The sequence below is a fragment of the Alligator mississippiensis genome, chromosome 7, assembly GCF_030867095.1.
Source record: "Alligator mississippiensis isolate rAllMis1 chromosome 7, rAllMis1, whole genome shotgun sequence".
NCBI classification, from domain to species: Eukaryota; Metazoa; Chordata; order Crocodylia; family Alligatoridae; genus Alligator; species Alligator mississippiensis.
Window position 1 is genome coordinate 38,545,939 of NC_081830.1, and position 20,583 is coordinate 38,566,521.

General features: G+C 51.0%; 1 protein-coding gene across 1 annotated transcript in view; it reads left to right on the top strand.

Moving 5' to 3' along the window:
* Nucleotides 1–15,101: 15,101 nt before the first annotated feature.
* EFHD1 (EF-hand domain family member D1) overlaps nucleotides 15,102–20,583 on the top strand; it is a 30,974-nt gene continuing 25,492 nt past the window's right edge. Inside the window, exon 1 of the mRNA XM_006261806.3 lies at nucleotides 15,102–15,569. Within this exon, the coding sequence (XP_006261868.1) occupies nucleotides 15,256–15,569 (314 nt within the window). The 5' untranslated portion in view covers nucleotides 15,102–15,255. The remainder of the gene's footprint in view (nucleotides 15,570–20,583) is intronic.

Sequence of the window (20,583 nt, forward strand, 5' to 3'; positions counted from 1 at the left end):
CATCTGACCTGTAGAGAGCCCAGCTGGGGCTAGATAAGCCCATGCCACAGCCTGGCAGGCAGCCCGAGTGCCCGGGTAGGAGAGTTCTGTGCAGTTGGGCAGAAGGACTCCTGAAGGGCGAGGAAGCAGAATGACTCTGCAGGCCTGGGAGCCAGAGAAGAAAGGGTCTTTGTTTTATGTTGGTATTATTGAGTTACAAGCCTTGAGCCCTGCTGGAGACAGGCTTAAGGCCTACAGAGAACTCCCTAGCCCAGAGAAGGGGCTGAGCAGGGAACAGAGGGCTGCCCAGCTGTTACCTCTTAGCTCCATGTTCTTGGAGGCAGCCTGTCTGACTCACAAAGAACTCCCCCACCCCACCTCTGCCTTAACAAGAACTAATTAGAGGAAGGACTTACAAAAGACAAAGAAGATGCAGTGAGAGATGCACCTAAAGCCATCCAGACAAGGGTGATGAGAGTGAAGCAACTCCCCTGGTCTCATTTGCATCTGAGATGGAACCAGATAACAACTCATTTAAATGGGAGATGGGGCAGGCATGCACCTTCATTAGCATTCAGGATGGAGGACAGAGATTCCAAGGCACGGACTGCACTGAATTGTGGGATCAAAAAGCAGGGGAGCACTGCAGTGATGGGGAATCCTTGCTCCAAATGCTAATGGACTACTCTCCAGACTGGCTGACCTGCTCCACCGGGCTTTAAACTAAGCCCGTTGGGGGACGGGGGGACTACCGCCACTGCTGGCCCGCTGAGCAATCCTTGCAAAGCCAGCGGATCACGGCACTCAAGGGAGCTCACCCCACCCCCAGCCCTGGTAAAATCTGTGGGCAAGGAAGGAGCCCCCCAGGGGGCACTTGCCTGCCTGTACACTAATGCCAGGAGCCTGGGGAATAAGCAGGAGGAGCTCATTCTCCTGCTCAGTGCAAACAATTACGATGTCATAGGGATCACGGAGACCTGGTGGGACTCCACCCATGACTGGACCACGGGGATAGATGGCTATACCCTGTACAGGAGGGATCGTGTAGAGAAAAGGGGCGGGGGCGTAGCTCTCTATGTTAAGGAAAGCTATGCATCCCTGCAAGCCGATATTGGCGACCAGGGTGGACGGCTGGAGACCCTCTGGGTTAAAATCCGTGGGGAACACGGCACAGGGGACACAATGGTGGGAGTCTATTACAGACCTCCCACCCAAAGTCCTGAGCTTGACCAGGAGTTTGCCCAGGAACTGGCTGAGGCAGCTTGCTCCAGGACCATGGTTGTCATGGGTGACTTCAATTACCCAGACATCTCGTGGGAGGATCGCTCAGCAAAATCTGAGCGGTTGCAGAGCTTCCTCTCGTGCGTGGATGACCTCTACCTGACTCAAGAAGTCTATGGGCCAACGAGAGGCAAAGCGCTGCTCGACCTGGTACTGGCTACTGGGGATGACCTAGTCGGCGACCTAGTGATCGATGGAAAGCTGGGTGACAGCGACCACGAGCTGATCACCTTCACCATCCGCCGAAAAGCTGGCAAGTCAGTCAGCAACACGGAAGTCCTTGACTTCAGGAAAGCTGACTTTGACAAGCTCAGGAGGCTTGTCAGTGAGGCCCTAAGGGACTGTGACCACAGGGAGAGGGGAGTTCAAGAAGAGTGGTTGCTCCTCAAGGGAGCGATCCTCAATGCACAATCTAAGTCTATTCCATCTCGGAGGAAAGGCAGCAAGAGGGCACAGCAGCCCCCCTGGCTCTCCAGGGACCTAGCAGACCTCCTGAGGCTAAAAAGAAAGGCCTACAAAGGATGGAGGATGGGAGTCACCTCCAAGGAGGATTATTCTGCACTGGTCCAGTCCTGTAGGGAGCTGACCAGGAAAGCCAAGGCTGCAACTGAACTCCAGCTAGCTTTGAGCATCAAGGACAATAAAAAGTCCTTTTTCAGATACGTGGGGAGCCGGAAGAAAAGCGGGGGCAACGTTGGACCCCTGCTGAACCAGATGGGGCAACTGACAACTGACGCCCAGGAAAAAGCCAGCCAATTAAATAGGTACTTTGCGTCAGTCTTTCATCAGCCCCATGGGACGCCCATGCCCGCTACAGGGCCGGGAAGTCCGGGTGAGGTTGATTCCCTGCCCTCCATTAATGCTGACTTCGTGAAGGAACATCTTGAGAAGCTGGATACCTTCAAGTCAGCCGGCCCTGACAATCTTCATCCCAGGGTACTCAAGGAGCTGGCGAGCATCATAGCCCAGCCTCTAGCGCGGATCTTTGAAAACTCTTGGTGCTCTGGTGTAGTGCCCAAAGACTGGAAGAAGGCCAATGTGGTGCCTATCTTCAAGAAAGGGAGGAAAGTGGATCCGGCTAACTATAGGCCCATCAGCCTGACTTCTATCCCGGGGAAGATCTTAGAAAAGTTTATTAAAGAGGCCATCCTTAATGGACTGGCCAACGCCAACATCTTAAGGGATAGCCAGCATGGGTTTGTTGTGGGTAGGTCTTGCTTGACCAATCTCATTTCCTTCTACGACCAGGTGACCTATCACCTGGACAAGGGAGATGAGATTGATGTCATATATCTTGACTTCAAAAAAGCCTTCGATCTGGTGTCCCATGATCATCTCTTGGAGAAACTGGCCAATTGTCGTCTTGAGTCCTCCACGATCCACTGGCTGGAAAATTGGCTCCAGGGTCGGACCCAGAGGGTAGTAATTGATGGAAGTCACTCATCGTGGTGTCCGGTGACCAGTGGGGTCCCCCAGGGCTCTGTCCTTGGACCCATACTGTTCAACACCTTCATTAATGATGTGGACACTGGAGTCAGAAGCGGACTGGCCAAGTTCGCCGATGACACCAAACTTTTGGGCAAAGCATCCACACCAGAAGACAGGCAGATGATCCAGGCTGACCTGGACAGGCTCAGCAAGTGGGCGGACGAGAATCTGATGGTGTTCAACGCCGATAAATGCAAGGTTCTCCACCTTGGGAAAAAAAACCTGCAGCATCCTTATAGGCTCGGCAGTGCTATGTTGGCTAGCACTATGCAAGAAAGAGACTTGGGGGTCATCATCGACCACAAGATGAACATGAGCCTGCAATGCAATGCTGCGGCTAGTAAAGCGACCAAAACGCTGGCTTGCATCCATAGATGCTTCTCAAGCAAATCCTGGGACGTCATTCTCCCCCTGTACTCGGTCTTAGTGAGGCCGCAGCTGGAGTACTGCGTCCAGTTTTGGGCTCCACAATTCAAAAAGGATGTGGAGAAGCTTGAGAGAGTCCAGAGAAGAGCCACGCGCATGATCAGAGGTCAGGGAAGCAGACCCTACAATGACAGGCTGAGAGCCCTGGGGCTCTTTAGCCTGGAAAAGTGCAGGCTCAGGGGTGATCCGATGGCCACCTACAAGTTTATCAGGGGTGACCACCAGTATCTGGGGGAACGTTTGTTCACCAGAGCGCCCCAAGGGATGACGAGGTTGAATGGTCACAAACTACTACTAGACCGTTTCAGGCTGGACATAAGGAAGAATTTCTTTACTGTCCGAGCCCCCAAGGTCTGGAACAGCCTGCCACCGGAGGTCGTTCAAGCGCCTTCATTGAACACCTTCAAGATGAAACTGGATGCTTATCTTGCTGGGATCCTATGACCCCAGCTGACTTCCTGCCCTTTGGGCGGGGGGCTGGACTCGATGATCTTCCGAGGTCCCTTCCAGCCCTAATGTCTATGAAATCTATGAAATCTATTGGTATCCAAAACACTGAATCTGCCTGTCTGTATTGTGAGCTCCCTCAGAGTAATGCCACCCATAGCCAGGAGTGATCAGTTCCTATTATACTGCATATGAGCCATTGTTTACCCCTAAACAAACCTAGTGTCCTCCCTTGAGCCATTGTTAGTTCTCCACAAAAACCCCTACCCAAGCTCAAGTTTCTGTCCTGGTGCTTGGATCCAAAGCTTTAGAAGTTCCACTCCTTTTCTGCCTGGTATGCCTCCCACTGGTCCTGCTCAGGACTATATCTGTCTGCTAGCTCCAGCAATGCCTGGGAACCTTGACTGGTTCAAGCTTCACTGAGTGGTGAGACCCCAATTCTCTTTGTCTCCAGGAACCTGACTTTTATTCTCTCACTGCAGGCACAACTTTCTAACCTGACTTTTGCTTTCTCACTCCAGGCATAGTTTTCTAAACCTGACTTTTGCTAATCAAACTCAAGCTAGACTTCCCCAAAAAAGCTAATTGAAACTATGTAATATTGTGACTGTTTATTTGTCTCTCTCTTGTATGGCTATTATTACTGGTATCATCATAAGTTCATATACCTGGCAATAAATAACTTTTATGATCAAGCTGGTTGCTATACTTTCTCTCTGAACCTCACTTACCCTTTCTTCCCCTTGACCTCCCCACTTGCTCTGCAGCAATGCTTCTTTTACCTAAGCCAAAGATCCCTGTAATGCCCAACACTACAGTGGGGTCTGCTTATCAAGGGGGGGTTACTATTAGGACCATTGTGACAAGAAACTGACATGCTGAGTTTTGAGGCATACGAGGGGATCAGCTGAAAGTGCTGATCAGACCCAGCATGGTCAGACATACTCTGTTAGCATGTATGTATGTGGGTCTAACTGCATTTATTATTGTCCTGCTGAAATAAGGGATGAACTGAGTTCAAGGCACATGAGAGTGTCAGCCTATCAATGCTGAATAGTCTGGCCTGACTCAGATGTGCTCTGTTTACCAGTGTGCGTGTGTCTGACTGAGTTCAAGGCATATGAGGGTGTTAGCCTATTGATGCTAAATAACCTGGCCTGGCTCAGGCGTGTCCTGTTGATCTGTGTGTGTATGTGCGTACATGTTTGACTGAATCAGTGGTTAGAGGAACCCAGCCCCACTGAAACGGAGTCCTGCAAGATAGCTCCATTGGGGGTGAGGACTTGCAGAAGGAAGAGATACAGCTCCGTATAGAAACACAAGTAACGCTAGCAGCACATTGATAGACTTAACAGAGACCCCCAGAAATGTACCCCTAATAAATGAGCATGCCCCAAAGTGACGGGCAAATCAGGTAACACAGCCTGAGAAGGGACTGAGCCAGGAACCTTACCAGAGGACCTGTTGAGCAGCAAGAGTTGGAGTGAAGGATTAGAGGGTCTGCAGTCTCCAAGTAGGGCTGAGTGAGGGGCTAGAGGTCTGAGGACCCCGAGAAAGGAAGAGTGGAGATGCTCAGAGGGTCTGAGAATCCCGAAAGGGGCTAACAGAAGCTAATATCTGAAGTGATAACACGGGCAAGGCTTGGGGTGTGGTGTAAGGGAGGAATGGAGTCACACAACTTACCCTTAAGGCTACAAGTGTCCTGCAGGGGCACTGCCAGGCTGAGAGGGCCTATTTAACATAAAGGCTGGATTGAGACTAATGAGATCCAGAAGGGACCCACTGAGGAACTGTTTGGATTTAGACACTCTCTAAGTCCTGTGGGTAGCCTTCCTTACTTAACCTCAAAAACAACAAGGTGTGGCAGAAAAGCAATTGAGGGAGAGCAACACTGGAGATGGAGCTAGGCAGCAGCCACTCAGGCACCAGGGAGCATCACGGCCACCCCGTCGTTCAACCCTGCTACACGGGGGCTCCCCTGTCTCCGCACCTGCCCACTGCTCCAGGGCTGGTGTGAAGCCTGGATGGCATTTGCCTTCTTGCCTACCTGCCTTTCACCCACACCCTGGCACAAGAAGCCAGGGGCATGGGGCACCCCAGGCACTTGACTGAGGCGGGAAAAAAGAAAGGCTGGCCAGGCTGCATGCAACAGCAAAAATATTTCCCAGACAGTGTCCCATCTAATTACTAAGGATGCCCAACCAAGATCAGATGAAATCAGACATGTTCAGGGTGGCATGGCTATATGCAGCCTTGGCTTCAGCTGCAGCCCTTTTCAGCACAGCCCACACCTCACAGCACCCCCAGCCATTGACTGTCTGCCTCAGGCCTCCCAGCCTTGGCCCCGGCCCCAGCCCCCTCACCAACACCTCATCTTTTCATTCTCCACTTTCAGATCAAACCACACACAGCCCACACCTAGCCACCCCTCACCACACAATGCCCCCATGGGTGCACAGCCAACTGCTATGGCCACCCCCACCCCCAGCACCAACCCGGCCTGGCCCATCCATGCCTGCATTCCCACCTCACTCCCTCCACCCTACCATTTTCCTCCCATTGCCCCAGCCCACACCCTTCTAAGGCCTCCAACCTCCAGGGGGAAGGCACCTGGCCCTCATGACCCACAACGAAAAGCCAAAGTCTACAACACCCACTCTCTTCCCAGGTCTTTATCCCTCTGACCCTACCAGTCTCCTCCACACCATTCCTTTGCAGCCACCCCTTTCAATCCACATCTTGCCCACACTAGGCCACCATGGCATTTGCTGTCCACCTCTTCTACACTCCACACCCCTCCAACCCCAGTCACCACTGCACCACAGGACAAGGTCAGAGTCATGACCACCCCCAGCCTGACACCCCAGCCAAGCTTGATATCAGCATGTTCCCTCCTCCTCCCCCCACCCCCCGCCAGCCCCCACACAATACACTATCTATGGGCATCACAGAGCCTTTCCACAAATGTACTTGACTCTAATCTTACTCAGGATTGTAGAGGTCCTGCCCCTGTCTTTCACAGGACATAGTGTACCCAGTTCTAGCTCCAACTGCAAGCCTAGGCCCTCCTTGTCCTCCTCCTGGGGCCTCTGCAATAATATGGTATGGTAGGGAGCAGATGAAAGTACATGGAGCCCAATGAAACTCCAGGGGCAACCTCCCTGGGCTACTATGCTTCACAAAGAAATATGAAGGGAAGCAATAGTTGTGTCTCCCGTGATCGGGACTTCCCTTTGACAGTACATTTTAGAACTGGGTGCCCTTTGCAACTCTGTAGCATGGCAGGACCTATGCCCCATCCTGCCTACTGCAAAGAGGCAAGTGAAGTAGGACAACTGCAGAGTAACTTGTAAGGTAGAGCAGTGGATGTGAGGAGGTGCTTAAAGCATTTCTCCTTCCCTGTCCTTCTGCTGAAGTCCAAAATGGGTCCAACCCTACTCCCATCCTAAGACTCCAAACTATCAGGAACGACCATGGTAGTATGCATGGATTCCTGCTTGGTTTCTTTGCCTTGCATTCACAGCACATGCACCCCATGACATAAGGTTTCCCACCCTTCAGACACTCAGGTGCAATCCAACTTACGCTTATTCTAGGCATTCTTATTTTTGCTTACCTTGTCCATGAACTACAACACAGTTCTGTTCACAGTTACCTGTGTATCCTACCTTAAGGCACAAGTATTGCAATCCCTAACAGCTCTCTCTGCACCTACACATTTTTTCCTGGCTGTACAGCCTGCACTTGCTGTGTTGCCCTCCCCCGTGCGCACGCACACACACACACACACACACACACACACACACACTTCAGTGGCTTCTCAGACATTTTCTAGAACTACACTACATACCATCAACAGCGATGCAACGCGTTTTTAATCTCAATGCTATATTTAGCTGCAGGAAATTGAAGAAGGCAAATGGTGGACACCTACTATCACTGACAAATGTACAGGTTTCCCCCGCTTTATGCTGTATATGCATTCCTGGAAAACAGCACATAACTTGAATTCGCATAAAGGGAACCCACTTTACAATGTAACAAATAGGGACACCTTCCAAGACCTCGACTGTACTGACCCCAAGACCCATTTCTACCACTTTTACAAGGCAATTTTGGTACTCACCAACAGCAGACAGTACACACAAGCACAGGGTGATGAATGTTACCATAATGGGGATGGCAACTACAGAAACACGTGTCGCAGACAACAAGCGAGGAGCACAGATCCACACAGGAGACTACATTTTGGTGTGCATCACTCCCACAATGCACTGCATAAAGCAGCTGACTGTGGGCTTCCACCACACCAATCTCACAGGAGTGAATTTACCTTGCATATAACGATTTTTTTGGTATAAAAAGGGTCATCGCAGAAGAGCGAATTTGTACAAACAGAACCCGCATAAAGCAAGGGAAACCTGTACTTCTAGTACTTCAAAAGCATGCTCTCAGCAAGACAGAGCTGAAAATATCCAGGATGAATAGCTTCCTCTCTGCCTGATTCCACTATAAAATTACCAACCTAGAACAGCTCACTATATTTCCAACACCCAGAATACCCAGAGAAAACCCAGAAAGAGGGCTCCCTTACATGTCCCATTCCTGCTGTGTTAGGCCCTGTCAGCTCCTTTCACAAGTACTTTCTTGTCATGTCTCCTGTGCAGAACTGCTCTGTTATCTATGGCCTCAATGTACTAGGCCCAGTTGTCACAAGATGCAAGGGCACTCTGAGGGGCTGGGGCTGCAGCCTGGCAGCAAGGCTTGCAGGGAAAGGTGGCAGGACACCAGTCCTAGAGAGGACCAAGGAGTTTCTCAGAGAAGCCAAATGAGAGTGAAAATCCTGTGGAAGGCTGGCATGAGTAGGAACTGGTGACTGTCAGCAGCTCACACCACTGAAAGGGCTGCAGCAAAGCACCTGGAATGGGCTGGGGAAGGCACTTAGTGACCTGTTTTAGCAGGGGAGGTAAGGCCTCACTGAGAGAGATCCCTGTAGACAAGGGACTGTCTGTGCCCTTTTTGGAGACCTGAAGATTGTGCCCATGTAGTGAAAGCAGGTGGAGGAGACTGTCTGGGCGCAGTGAAGCAACGAGGGTGTGAGGCCTGGAAACCATGCTGGTACCCAGGATTTGAATTATATGTTGACTCTTGGGTGGGGGGGGAGAACTGGGCTGCCAATCACAATGCTGTAATAAAACCAGAGATCCCCTCAGGTTATGAATTTCAAATCTTACAGGAGGCTCTCATCTCTCATGGGGGGGCCTCAGCCCCCCTGAGCTCCCCTGTATTTCGCACCCTGCCAGTACCTCATTTTGGAGACCCAGGCCACAGCTTCCAGCAGTTGGAAGGAAGCCTCATCAGTACAGGATACTCAGACAGCGGGGAATGTTGAACAAATGGAGTTCCCTTTACTGATAAAGGGAACTCCCTGGTCTCTGGCCAGCATCCTGCATTTGCCCTTTAAGTAGAGAATAATCTGAGGCACAAGCAGAAACTAGACCCAGAAGGGAGAACTGGAGGTACAGGTGACAGCTGGAACATATAAATGGGACTGTTCTCTGTGCAAACACTATAGCACAGTGGTGCTCAGCCTTTAGGTCTCGTGGGCCAGATGAGTGGGTGGGGGGCAGTTTGCAGTCTGGATCAGATCCCATGCACCAGGATCGGGTGCCTCTGCCCAGCCTTGAATGCCTGGATCAGGCCCCACACAACCCCAGCTTGATTCACCTGATCTAGCATTCAGGGCCATGCTATCCAGCTGGCGGGGCTCCCCACAGGTCTGGAAATTTGGCAGTAAGGGAGCAGCAATTAATGCTGCCAATGCTCCCCTGCTGCCAAATTTTCAGATCTGGAGAGAGCCCTGAGAGCCAGGTGACATTGTCCCATAGACCGGCAGTTGACCACGCCTGCTGTAGCACATTACCTTGATGGGGAGGGCACCAGAGTCCTTATTTTTCTGCCAAGCATAAGTTGGGGGAGTGGTAGGATGTGGTTTTGCCCCTTTTTTTTTTAATGCCCTAGATTGGTGAATGTCTCATGCACCCAAGATTCATTATTTTACAGATCCAGGAATATAAAGCTTTGACCTAGACTTAGTTTAAAAGTCCCAGGCTGATGCATGTGTAGTGCTGCTTATGGTGGGTTTCTTTAGACTGTGAACAAGAAAGAGTTACCAAAGTATAATCAGCTTCCAGTTATTACCTGCACTAGCTGGATTTCAGCTGGTTGCTTAAAAGCAAATGGTTCTGTCCTATTGTCAGCCCCCTTGAAACATTCTGCACCTCTGTATGCTTTGAATCATGGCATAAATATTAGAGAAGCACATCAAATGATATAATAGAACACAAAAAGCTAAAGAAGCAATGTATATTTGTTCATTTGAAAGTAGCACATGAAAAAATTGTCCTGTTCTGTAGGTTGCAAAGCTAATGATATGCAGTCTTGTGGGCTAGAAAAGCCATGTGGCATGCTTGACAATAAGGGCATAGAAACTAGCCTCTCACTTGGAGGCATCATGTTCAGAACAACTGATCATTCCCCCCTCCCAAGTATAGGAGGGAGGGAGTAGAAAGATCGTTAGAGGTAAAAGTGATGAAACTTGCAGATAATGTTGTGTCCTGCAAATGCACCGAAGATGCAGCAGAGGGCAGCCTTGTCCTGACTGGGCTCAGGACAGCATCTCTATCCCTATTTAAGCAGGTTGACTTGTTGCAGTGAGTACTTGTAGAAGTCCTTATCTCAACCTATATCCCCCTTGCATGATAAATGTAGATAGATGTGTCCGTGAAATATCCAGCTTTCCCACTCCCAGATCACAGGCTGTAAAGTTTAATGGACTCTTAGCAAGGACAGAGAAACTTGCTGTGCCACAAAGGCATCTCTCCCATTTTTAACATCTTAAACATTTTCAGGGTCAGCCACTACATCTGTGTGACCAGCAAAGGAGCTCAGGGATCACAGCTGGGTATTGCTTAACCCCCCATGCTTGCTAGGAGAAACTGTTTCATTCTGTAACAAGGGAGTATGTGAGACACAGGGGGCCTGTCACAGGATTTTTCCATTGGTACAATAATGCAGTTGCAGTCTCCATGCCCAAGCACCCTTTCCTACTAGCTCACTGAAGATGAGGATGCTGACCATTGCTGAGGCAGGATTGGTGAGGTGAGGAAAGACCTTTTATTAAATCAACTTTTTGTGAGATAAGTTGGTTAGAAAATCCTCTTCCTTGAGTCTGGGAAAGAAGCAGGGGCAGCTGATGCTGAACAGCAGTTAGAATTACTGGTTTATTTGACAATCACCTTCTTATAACCTCATTACATTAATGAAAGTGATCACTTAAAACAGGAAATTGGTGGTAAACCTGGGGAGCAAAGAAATTGGCAGCAGTGGTATAGACCACATAAAGAACAATTGCTGTGGTTAAACCTTGAGTGAATAATAATTAAAAAATTACAAATGGAAGAGGGGATTCATCATCTATGGAGCAAGAAGGGGCTTTTTGCTTTGGTACCAGCAGGGAAAGGAGCCAAGAATCCAGGCCCTGTGCTGGGAATGCTGCCATCACTCCTTATCTCCTGGAGCCCTGTAATCTGGCATCCTACATACAAATGTTAGTGGCCAAAGTTTCACAGTGACTTCAGGTACCAAAACTGGGACACTTCAGGGGACTGTTAACTGCACTATATCGGTTGATTGATGATGAATGGTGTGCAGAGGGTTGGACATATGGCTATAGGGATGGCTGAGTCACTAAAAAACTCAGCCTGAGAGCTGGTCTTTAAGAGTAGTTGAGGACAGTTAGGCCTTGTCTGTGTGGCCTTGGCAATCTTGAGATCACTGCTGAGAGAATAAGCCCTGCCTGTTTGCTTCTGCTGTCATACACCAGACACCAGCAATTGAGCAGCTTGCAAGGAAGACTTCCTAAGCATGGTACTGGGATGTGGGGTTGGGGCTACTCCAAAGCTATCTATCTACACAGTCTAATCACCAGTTTCTGGTGTGCCTGAGCGGGAGTGAGCGGGCAGGGTTTATTAGCCATGAAGATGGGAGGGTGCCCCTATGGATGTGCTGAACCTTATTTTGAGGTCCTGACCTGGGTTTTGGACCAGGTGTTAGTCCAAACCTCTTGTATCCTGTAACACTGGCTGGTGTTTTGAAGCTGGGCTTGTTTGCCCTTCTGGAGTACTAGGTGAGGATCAAGTTTTCATTGTAACCTGGGCTCTGACCTAGTTCATTGGTAGTAAGGATGCATTAGATGCCTGGGTTATGCTGTCTAGGTTGTGGTAGACCTTAATTCTTTCCACAATTCCTTGTATTCACCTTTGGGGCCTGAGAGGCCCCAGAAGCCTCCCAACTGGGGCTTTAACCTTTAATTCTGGAGAGCCTGTTCATTTCCGGCACAGCTCAGAGAAATAGTACAAGGCATTGGTGTCAGGCACAGCCCACCCCAGCATGTACAGCTGGCCAGAAGGATACACTAGTATCCAAGCTACTTGTCCAAATACAGCAAGGAAGATAGCACTGGTAGATGTATCAGAAATCAACACTCCCTGCAAGAGCATCTTTGTGAGATTTCTGAGCATGGTGAACAGGCAGGCAGAACAAAGGATCGGGGGGATGGCTGTCCAGGGGGATGTTTAGAGGGAACTGAACAAAAAAGAAACCAAGCACTTCCTACAAGGAAAAAGGATGCCAGCACCAAGACAAACTCCCTCTCTACCCGCTTTTAAAAGGAGGATTTTGACCAGGTTCTCATTTCCACCATCAGTGCTGAAGCCATTATCATGCATGACAGGCTCCCAGCCTAGTAGACTTGGAGCAGGGAAGCCAGGGATGTCACTGGAGAACCACAGGGGCAGGAGCAGGCTTCAGGGAGGACCCTGCAGCTAGATGTACAAGAGAACATCAGGGAGCCAGGTTCCAAGATTTGGGTCCTGCAGCAGAGCAGAGTCGTCTCTGGGGGAGTAGGAGCCACATCCTGATAAAAGCTGTATTCTTTCTGGTGAGGATGGCAGGGTTTACCAGGCTATGGCCAATGCAGTTATTGTTATGGAAAATATGATGTGCTATGGAGTCCCCCGACTTCAGTTAAGTATGGAAGCTATGCTGCTTTCTCACCTCACTTCCTCTACCCCACACACAGGATGCAAGATGGACCCCAAGGGGCAATCTTTAATCTGTAACTTGTTACTTAGTCAAACTAGATCACAAGTGTTCAAAGCTGGAATTACAGAGCTGGTGAGTGCATATATGTCATTGCCAGTTACCAGCTAAGAGCTGTCTTAGTGTTATGTTGGTACCAGCACTGTACCAGTGGGGATGCGCTGGGCAGCATACTTAAGGGGTCTTGCTATGACTTGTGATTTCAAGTCCTGCTCTAGACTAGTGCCAAACACTGCCCCCAGTTGACCTAGTTGCAAAAGAGTACCTGGTCATTTGGACCAGGGAATCAAAAGCAAGGGATGTGATTCTGGTCACATTGTCCCATGTGTGCCTTTGGCTACAGAAACTAGTTTGCCTTAAACACACCAGTCTTAAATTGTGACAAGGAAGATTTAGGTTGAGTATCAGGAAAAATCTGTAACTCAGAGCACTGGAACAAATTACGTAGAGGGGCTGTGGACTTTCTACCACTGGAAGTGTTTAAGTGAGGTTAAATTAATACTTGGTTGGGATGGTTTAGATGAGGATGATGCTGCCTTGAGCTGAGGGATAGATAATATGGCCTCCTAAGGCCCACTCCAGCCCTTTTATGTTTATGATTCTGAGGACAATGTGGTGCTGGCATCCCTAGAGCATGACTGAAGGAGCAGGCCTGACCACAGGAGCAGAAGCAGTTTGAGCAGCTGTTACTGCTGGCCAGGTGGCTGCAGACCAAAGAGCTGGCTCCAAATCTGGCACCAGCACCTGTTGACTCTGTGCTACAGCTGCTTCAAAACTAAGGGTTTGCCTGGGTTATGAGTCAGTCTGTGGCCTGCTAGCACAGACATGTGCACACCCAGCTGTTCTCTGGTCACCTGGCTTCTATGCCTCCATGTCACACAGGGAAAAGAAATGCTGGAGATGAACCACTCTATTCCAAGTAGTGAGGTGTTGCTGGGAGGTAGGGGTCACTTTGCAAAGCACACAGCCCTTTTTTGTGTTCTGGCCTCCTGTGCTGATTATTTGCTACTTGGCTGCCCCGATGGCCTTAATGCAGTCTTTAGCTACCGAAGTACAAAAAGTAACAGGGGTGGGCATATGCTGCACGGTGGGAGTGCTTGGAGACAGGAGCTACCAGTCAAAGGCTTCTATTGAAGGATCAAACTATTCTCACACAAGAGCAATAGCAAACAAAAGGATGGGCTACTGTCACACTGCATGGCATCTCCCTGCCCCGACATGGCACTGGGTAGAGCCAGGACATGGGCACACTGGGCACACGGCATCTCCACTTTTCTTTGTTTAGTTCCAGCTCCACTGATCTTCTGTGCACTTTCTGGTTATCTCCACTTGGGCCCGCACCCCAATAGGCTGAGCCTGCTCCGACCAAAAACAGTCCATCTTCATGCTGTATACCAAAGGTGCTCAATGCCTGATCTGACCCACAGAGCCATGCCATCCAGCCCACAGGAGTCCCCATGGGTATAAACATTTGGCAGCGGAGAAGCAACAACAGCAATTGCCGCTCCCCTACTACCAAATTTCCAGATCCATGGAGAGCCCTGCAGGCTGGACAGCATGCTAGACTGGCATGTGGAAGTGGCCTGGCCACATGGAGCCAGCTGGAGGCAGTGCGGGGCCCTGATCTGTTGGTCTGTGCCCCAGGGAGGCAGTGTGGGGCCCAATCCTGGCACGTGGGGCTGATCTGGCCTGTGGACCAGCCCCGTGTCACTCCTCTGCCCTGTGGCAACAACAGGTTGAGTGCCACTGCCCTGTGCCAGTCACACAGGTGGCACCAGGCACAACGGCTCCCAAATGGTCCTGAAAGCTGTGCTGGCCTGCCTTCCCTCGGACAAAGGCTCTTTCTGCCACGGGCTGGCAGATGTCACAGTAGATATCGTTTCCCCCTTCTTGAAGGGAGCGAGGCTCTCACTTCTCCTCATGGCCCCTGCACCTTGTCCAACCTGCCCCCGCGGCTGACCAGCCAGGTGGATGTGTTCCCGGGCTGTGACACAGAAGTCACAGGCACTATTAACAGTCCCAGCACTTTGGGGGAGATATGTCCTATTGTGGCCAGCGGCTTGGGGCATGCCGCCGCCGCCACAGCTGGGGCCGTCGCCCGGGCAGCGCCGACAGCCGAGTCGCGGCCCTGAAGTGCGCTGCCGCCGGGCCCGGGCGGGGCGGGGCAGGGCAAGCGCCTCCGGCGGCCGCAGGGAGCCTGCGGCTGCTCGTTCCGCCCGGGGCCTGTCCCGCTGCTCCAGCCCCCCCCGGCCGGGGCCCCGGCGCTGCCAGGCGGCAGGAGGGCGGGAGGCACCGCTGCCCCGCCCCGCCCCGCCCCCGCCCCGCTCGGGCGGCCCGTGCCCGGGGGCAGCGCTCGGCCTCGGCGGGGCGGGGGCGGTGCTCGCTTCACTCCGGCCCGGCTGAAAGTTGAGGGCGGGGCGGCCGGAGCGGGCGGCTCCCACCTGACACTGGCTCCCGCCCGCCCGCCCGGCCATGGCCTCCGACGAGCTCGCCCAGAAGCTGCAGCGTCGGCTGCTGCTGGAGGAGGCCGGCGCCGAGCTGGAGGCGGGGGACGGCGGCGGCCCGGGGCCGGAGGAGGAGGAGGAGGAGGAGGAGGAGGAGGCGGCGGCGGCGCGCAGCGCGCTGGTGGGCAGCGCGGGCGCGGAGCTGAGCGCCAAGCTGAGCCGGCGGCAGGACATCAACGAGGGCGCGGCCAGCCCCCGCGCCGCCGCCGTCTTCAACCCCTACACCGAGTTCAAGGAGTTCTCGCGGCGCCAGATCAAGGACATGGAGCGGATGTTCAAGCTGTGAGCGAGCGGCGCCCCCTGCCCTGCCCTGCCCTGCCCTGTCCTGTCCTGTCCTGTCCTGCTCGGCCCGGCCTGGCCCCGCGGGGAAACTTGAGCAACTTGTCGGCTCGCGAGAGCCCCCGCGCTGCCCCGGGCCCGCGGCACGGCGCGGTGCTGAGGAGCCCCGGCCCCGGCGCGTGCGGGCGGCCCGGGCACAGGACAGGGAGCCCGGGGAGTCCCGCTGTGCGGCCGCGTGCGCCTGTGCCCGGGTGCACCACGTGTGTGTGTAGGCACGTACTCGCACGTGTGTAGATATGTGTGCGCCCCGTGTGTGGATTGATGTACGCACGTGCGTACCTACACACGCGGATGTATTCGTGCATTTGTGTGCGTGTTTTGCCTAATCTATGAAGGTGCACATGGCCCCTGCCCTCTGACTGACTGCAGAGTAACACAGCGCCCTCCCCCGCCCCCTTCCTTAAACAAACTCAGAGGGTCTCCAGAGTTTTCCCCCATCCTCAGGCCCCACTTGCCTCAGACAACTTCCCCTTCTCCTTTGACTTCTGCCACCAGCCCATCTACATCCACTGTTTCGGTTCCCCTTTTTTAAACTCCATCTTCAGCTTCCATCTTGGTACTTCCTCTTTTTTTCCTTCAATCTCAGATCTGCCTTTGGGCAAGCAGGAAATGAGCCAGTCAGCTGTGGCAAAGTGGAGGGGTAGATCAGGAAGGATTTGCAGCTTGCAAACATTTTATTAGTCCAAGATGGACATCTGCTCACTGCCTTTCACTCCTTGCACCTCTTTTCAAGTTGCTTATTGTCTCCAATTGTAAATGCTTCAGGACGGAGGCAGTCTCTTGTCCGATGCTTATGCTGGTATGTAGCCTATGCAGCAGGGCCTGATTTTTGAGCAGGGCCTTGGTTTGCTCTGTGTTGGTGTCACAATGTCAGCGGTGCTGTAACAAAGGGGCCAGACCCAGAGCAGGAGCTTGTCGGGTCTCCAGGGTACTGAAAGAGATGGGTGGCCCATGTTCTTCTGGAGTGCATTCATCTGGTCTTTCAGGTGCTAATTCAACTTTCTCTGCCCTTTTGTCTTAAGCTAAAGACAAAATTTATTTTTGTCATTATTATTTTGAACAAGACCCTTTGCCAATTAGACCTAATCAGCTGGGGAAAGGAAAGAGAGCAAGTCCAGAGGGAAAGAATGGAAGGTAATGAGTGTCTTCCAGATCAAATAACATATAGAAAAACAAAACAAAAGACAGGATGGGGGTTTTTATCAAAGCAGCCTAGTAGATGTTATGGAAGTCTGAGCAGCTTTCCATATTCCTCCCTCTAATTAACATGGTTCCAAATGCAGTGACCATTGATATCCCTCTTAACTATGGTAGGAGAGAGTATGAGGTACCAGTTGATTTTATTTTCCCCCTTTTTTCCCTTTTAAATTGCACTGGTGCCCTCCTTTCCACCTCTAGATTTTCTTGTATATTTGTAGGGGCTTCAACCTAATGCCCAGGAAAGTTGTGTGTTGTATTCACTGTACAAGTTAGCATGCTGCTTCTGGTAGTATGCAGGCATGCATGCCTCCTGCATTCTAGCTATGACCAAGAGGACTTCCTGCTGCAGTCAGAAAAACCAAAGTAAGGAGTGACTCACTTTTTTTAAGTACTAATGAAACTAATAATAGGAAGGGTGTAAGAACAGAAATAGACTCAGTTCCTGCTTTGACTTGGGAAAAGAGCCATCCCAGTAGGTCCTAGTAATGTGAAAAATGGTTCAGCTGTCCTATGAAGCCTCTCTAGTAAAGCAGTTAGGATTTACAGGATAGTAACAAAAATAAAATGCATCTCTTGAATGAGTGCTACAGTGTGGCCAGGCTTATTGGTTGCTCTGAGTCTCTGCTTTTTTTTGCTTTTTTTTTTTTTTTTAAACTAGCTGTTGGAGTTGCAATGACAACTGTCAAAACATGACCCAAATATAACTGATGTCATTGTCTGCCAGAACTGGAAAAGTGCCTGACACAATAACCCTGAGGTGTAAAATTCTCCATTCATTTCAGCTTGTGCTCACTCCTATGCCAGCAATGGCAATAATGTCAGCTTACCTATCTCAGTGCTTATCGAAGTGTGTAAGTGAGACAGCAAAGCATGCTCCTGCAGAAAATCCATGCATCCTTTTTGGGGCTTCCTTCAGGTAGGCCTTTAACAAGGCAGCTGGCTGCTGCTTTCAGGAGAGGGTTAATCTTTCAAAACCTTAATAATGAGTTCTTATCCTATTACTAGCTTGTAACATCAACTGTTTGTTTGTTTTTTTCCTATGTCCCTCAATGAGTTAACTGTCTTATCTCCAGTGACCTTTTCAACCTACCTTTTGCCACTCAGCAGTGCCTCTGCCCCTGTTCTTTGCCTTTGTATTTAAATTCCTCTCTATTTTTCAACCTTTTCTGCAAGTCTGTTCATAGCAGCTAACAAAGTTGACTGTCAGCTGTGAAAGCTCATGCCTCCATGAACCACTCAATCTCTAAGGTGCCATCCTGCCCAACTTTTTGCTTCTCAAAACCTTGGAAATCTTGCTTTAAAGAGCTGTAAGACCAATGCTGGGGGGATGAACTATGCTAGGAAACTGCTAAGCAAACTCCTAAGACTAAAAATGGAAGGGAAGCAATGCAGAAGGCACCCTAAATTACTCCCGTTCTCACCATACGCCAGGGGGAGAACCCTGAGAGCAGTGGAGGGAATGTAATAACATAGACAAAATGGTGAGTTGGCTTCATTTCATGTTTGTTTTCTGGGTGCTACCACCTGGGCAAACTACCTGGGGCACTTGTAGGGAACAGACATGCAGAGTGGAAGTCAGAAGCCTGAGAAGTTGGGAAAGCAGCCACAAACCACCTGCCCAGAAGTCTGAAGAGCACTGCCAGCAGCAAGAGTCAAACTCAAAGCCAAGTTGATGAAGGGAGAGGTGAATCTGAACCACAGAGTTGAGGGATGTTGGAGAATGTATGAGAGGGGGATTATTTTTGTTCACTTTTGTAGATGCTTCTAAAAATGGGGCATTCAGCTTTAAAAATGTGCAGGAGGGAAGACCTGGAGAGAGAGAGAGCTTCTGTCCCATGATCTGAAAATGCAAACTAATAGAGATGACCTGTCCTCATTATTTCTTGTTATAAAGTGTTGCTCTGTTGCTTGGGCTGAGTTCCTTACACAGTTGAAAATAAAGCTTTAAGGCATCACGGTGGACAGTTCTCCAAACAAAGTCACAGGGCTGGCTGGGATCCACTGGCTCACAGCCTGTTCTTTTGCTGAAAGTTAACACTTGCCTACATTAAAAGCATAAGTGATTTTTTTTTTTTTATAATAGCCCGGTGCTAGGGAGAGAGGAAGTAGAAAGGCTAAGTGACTTGAAAAGGGCATGTGTGGAACTGGTATCAGACCCAGAATTGTAACTGGATCCCAAGCTTAATTGGCTACTTTGGTTTGCCTCTTTGGTGTTAAGCTGTCCTTCCTCGTGTTGGACATAGTTACTCAGCAGAGAAGCTGGATTTGCTACAGGAGGCAACTCTATCACTTTCTGAGAGGCAGGATGGTACCAAGAGAAAAAGCAAGGGCTGGAGGGTATGTCCCCAAGAATCCCAAGGGCTGAAAACATGGGTGCTTGTATTACCTTGATCTTCAGGACAAATCCAGATGACTGGTAGCTCGGCCTGAGTGTATTGCTGGAGTCCTGGTCTCTACAAGGTAGTATTCAAAGAGCTGGGATGCGCATGTCAGGGGAAGGGGAGAGCTGAGGCTTCTCCTTCAGAGATGTTGGCTGTGTCTGTCCTTGGAAATTTCTCCAGATTGCTGTATCAGGGTTGGTATTTGGTATAAGCCCCTGTTGAAATGCTTTTAGGGGTGGGCAATTATTTGGGCTGGGGGGCCACGTGGGGAGTTTTGACGAACTGTTGTAGGCTGGGTCAGTACCCCCCCACCCCCGCATTGGGCCAGGTCAGCACACCCTGCAGCCCACAGCAGCTCACCAAAACTCCCTAAGTGGCTCTACCCCAAGCCCTGCACTGTTGCCCCCTGGTGATCCCACCCCCAAGGTCTCCATGGAGAGTGTCCCAGGTCCCCTATGGGATGGGTGCACTTCGTTGGGTGGATGTGATGGGGCTGCGAGCTGGTGGCACCGTGGCTGGGCTGGCAGGGCCAGGGCCCAGGGCAGAGCCACAATCTGCTCCCAGCATGCCTGCAGAACCAGTGCTTGTCGCAGGGACATGGGCAGCAGATCGTGGCTTTATTCCAGGTCCCAGCCCTGCCCTATCACTGCCCCATGATCCCAGCCCTGTTCCCACCTGCCTGCCCCTCTCCCAGACGCTGGTTCTCACTTGCCCACAGCCTGAGGACAACCTGCCTCCGTGGGTCTTGGGCCAGTCTCTCTGTAGACCCTGCCTACCCACATACTCTGTCTCGCACCCCCAGTGGTGGAAGCAGGTCAGATGGACCAGGGTGCCTGGGTAGTAGGGCCAGGTCTGGTGTTGGTGATGCCAGTAGCAGCAGCTTGAAGGAGCCATTGCCACTGGGGCTGCCAGGAAGCAAAGTCCGGCCCCCGCACCACCCCAGCCCTGCTGTGCGCCCAAGGGCAGCAGGACTGACCGCGCACACCGTGGCCTAGGCTGCCTCTCGTGTTTGGGTCAGACAGGGGGACGCAGCCCATATAAAATATATATGTGTGTGTGTGTGTGTGTGTGTGTGTACATATGTGTGGATGTACGCACACATGCATACACAAGTATGTCCATATGCATGTATGTGTATATATGTATAAAAATAATACATGTGTGTATGGATATGTGTATGTGATCTACTCTGGTTAGTCTACATGGTGTATATTTACACCGCCTTCTACTTGACTTCAGACTAATGCAGCTAACTGCATCTATGTTCATGGATGGCACCATGCTCAGCCAGTACTTGCCTCACTCCATTTGAGTTTGCCTGCGTTTTCACAGACACATGACCAGTGTTTCAGCAGTGTTTGAATATTGCAACCTTC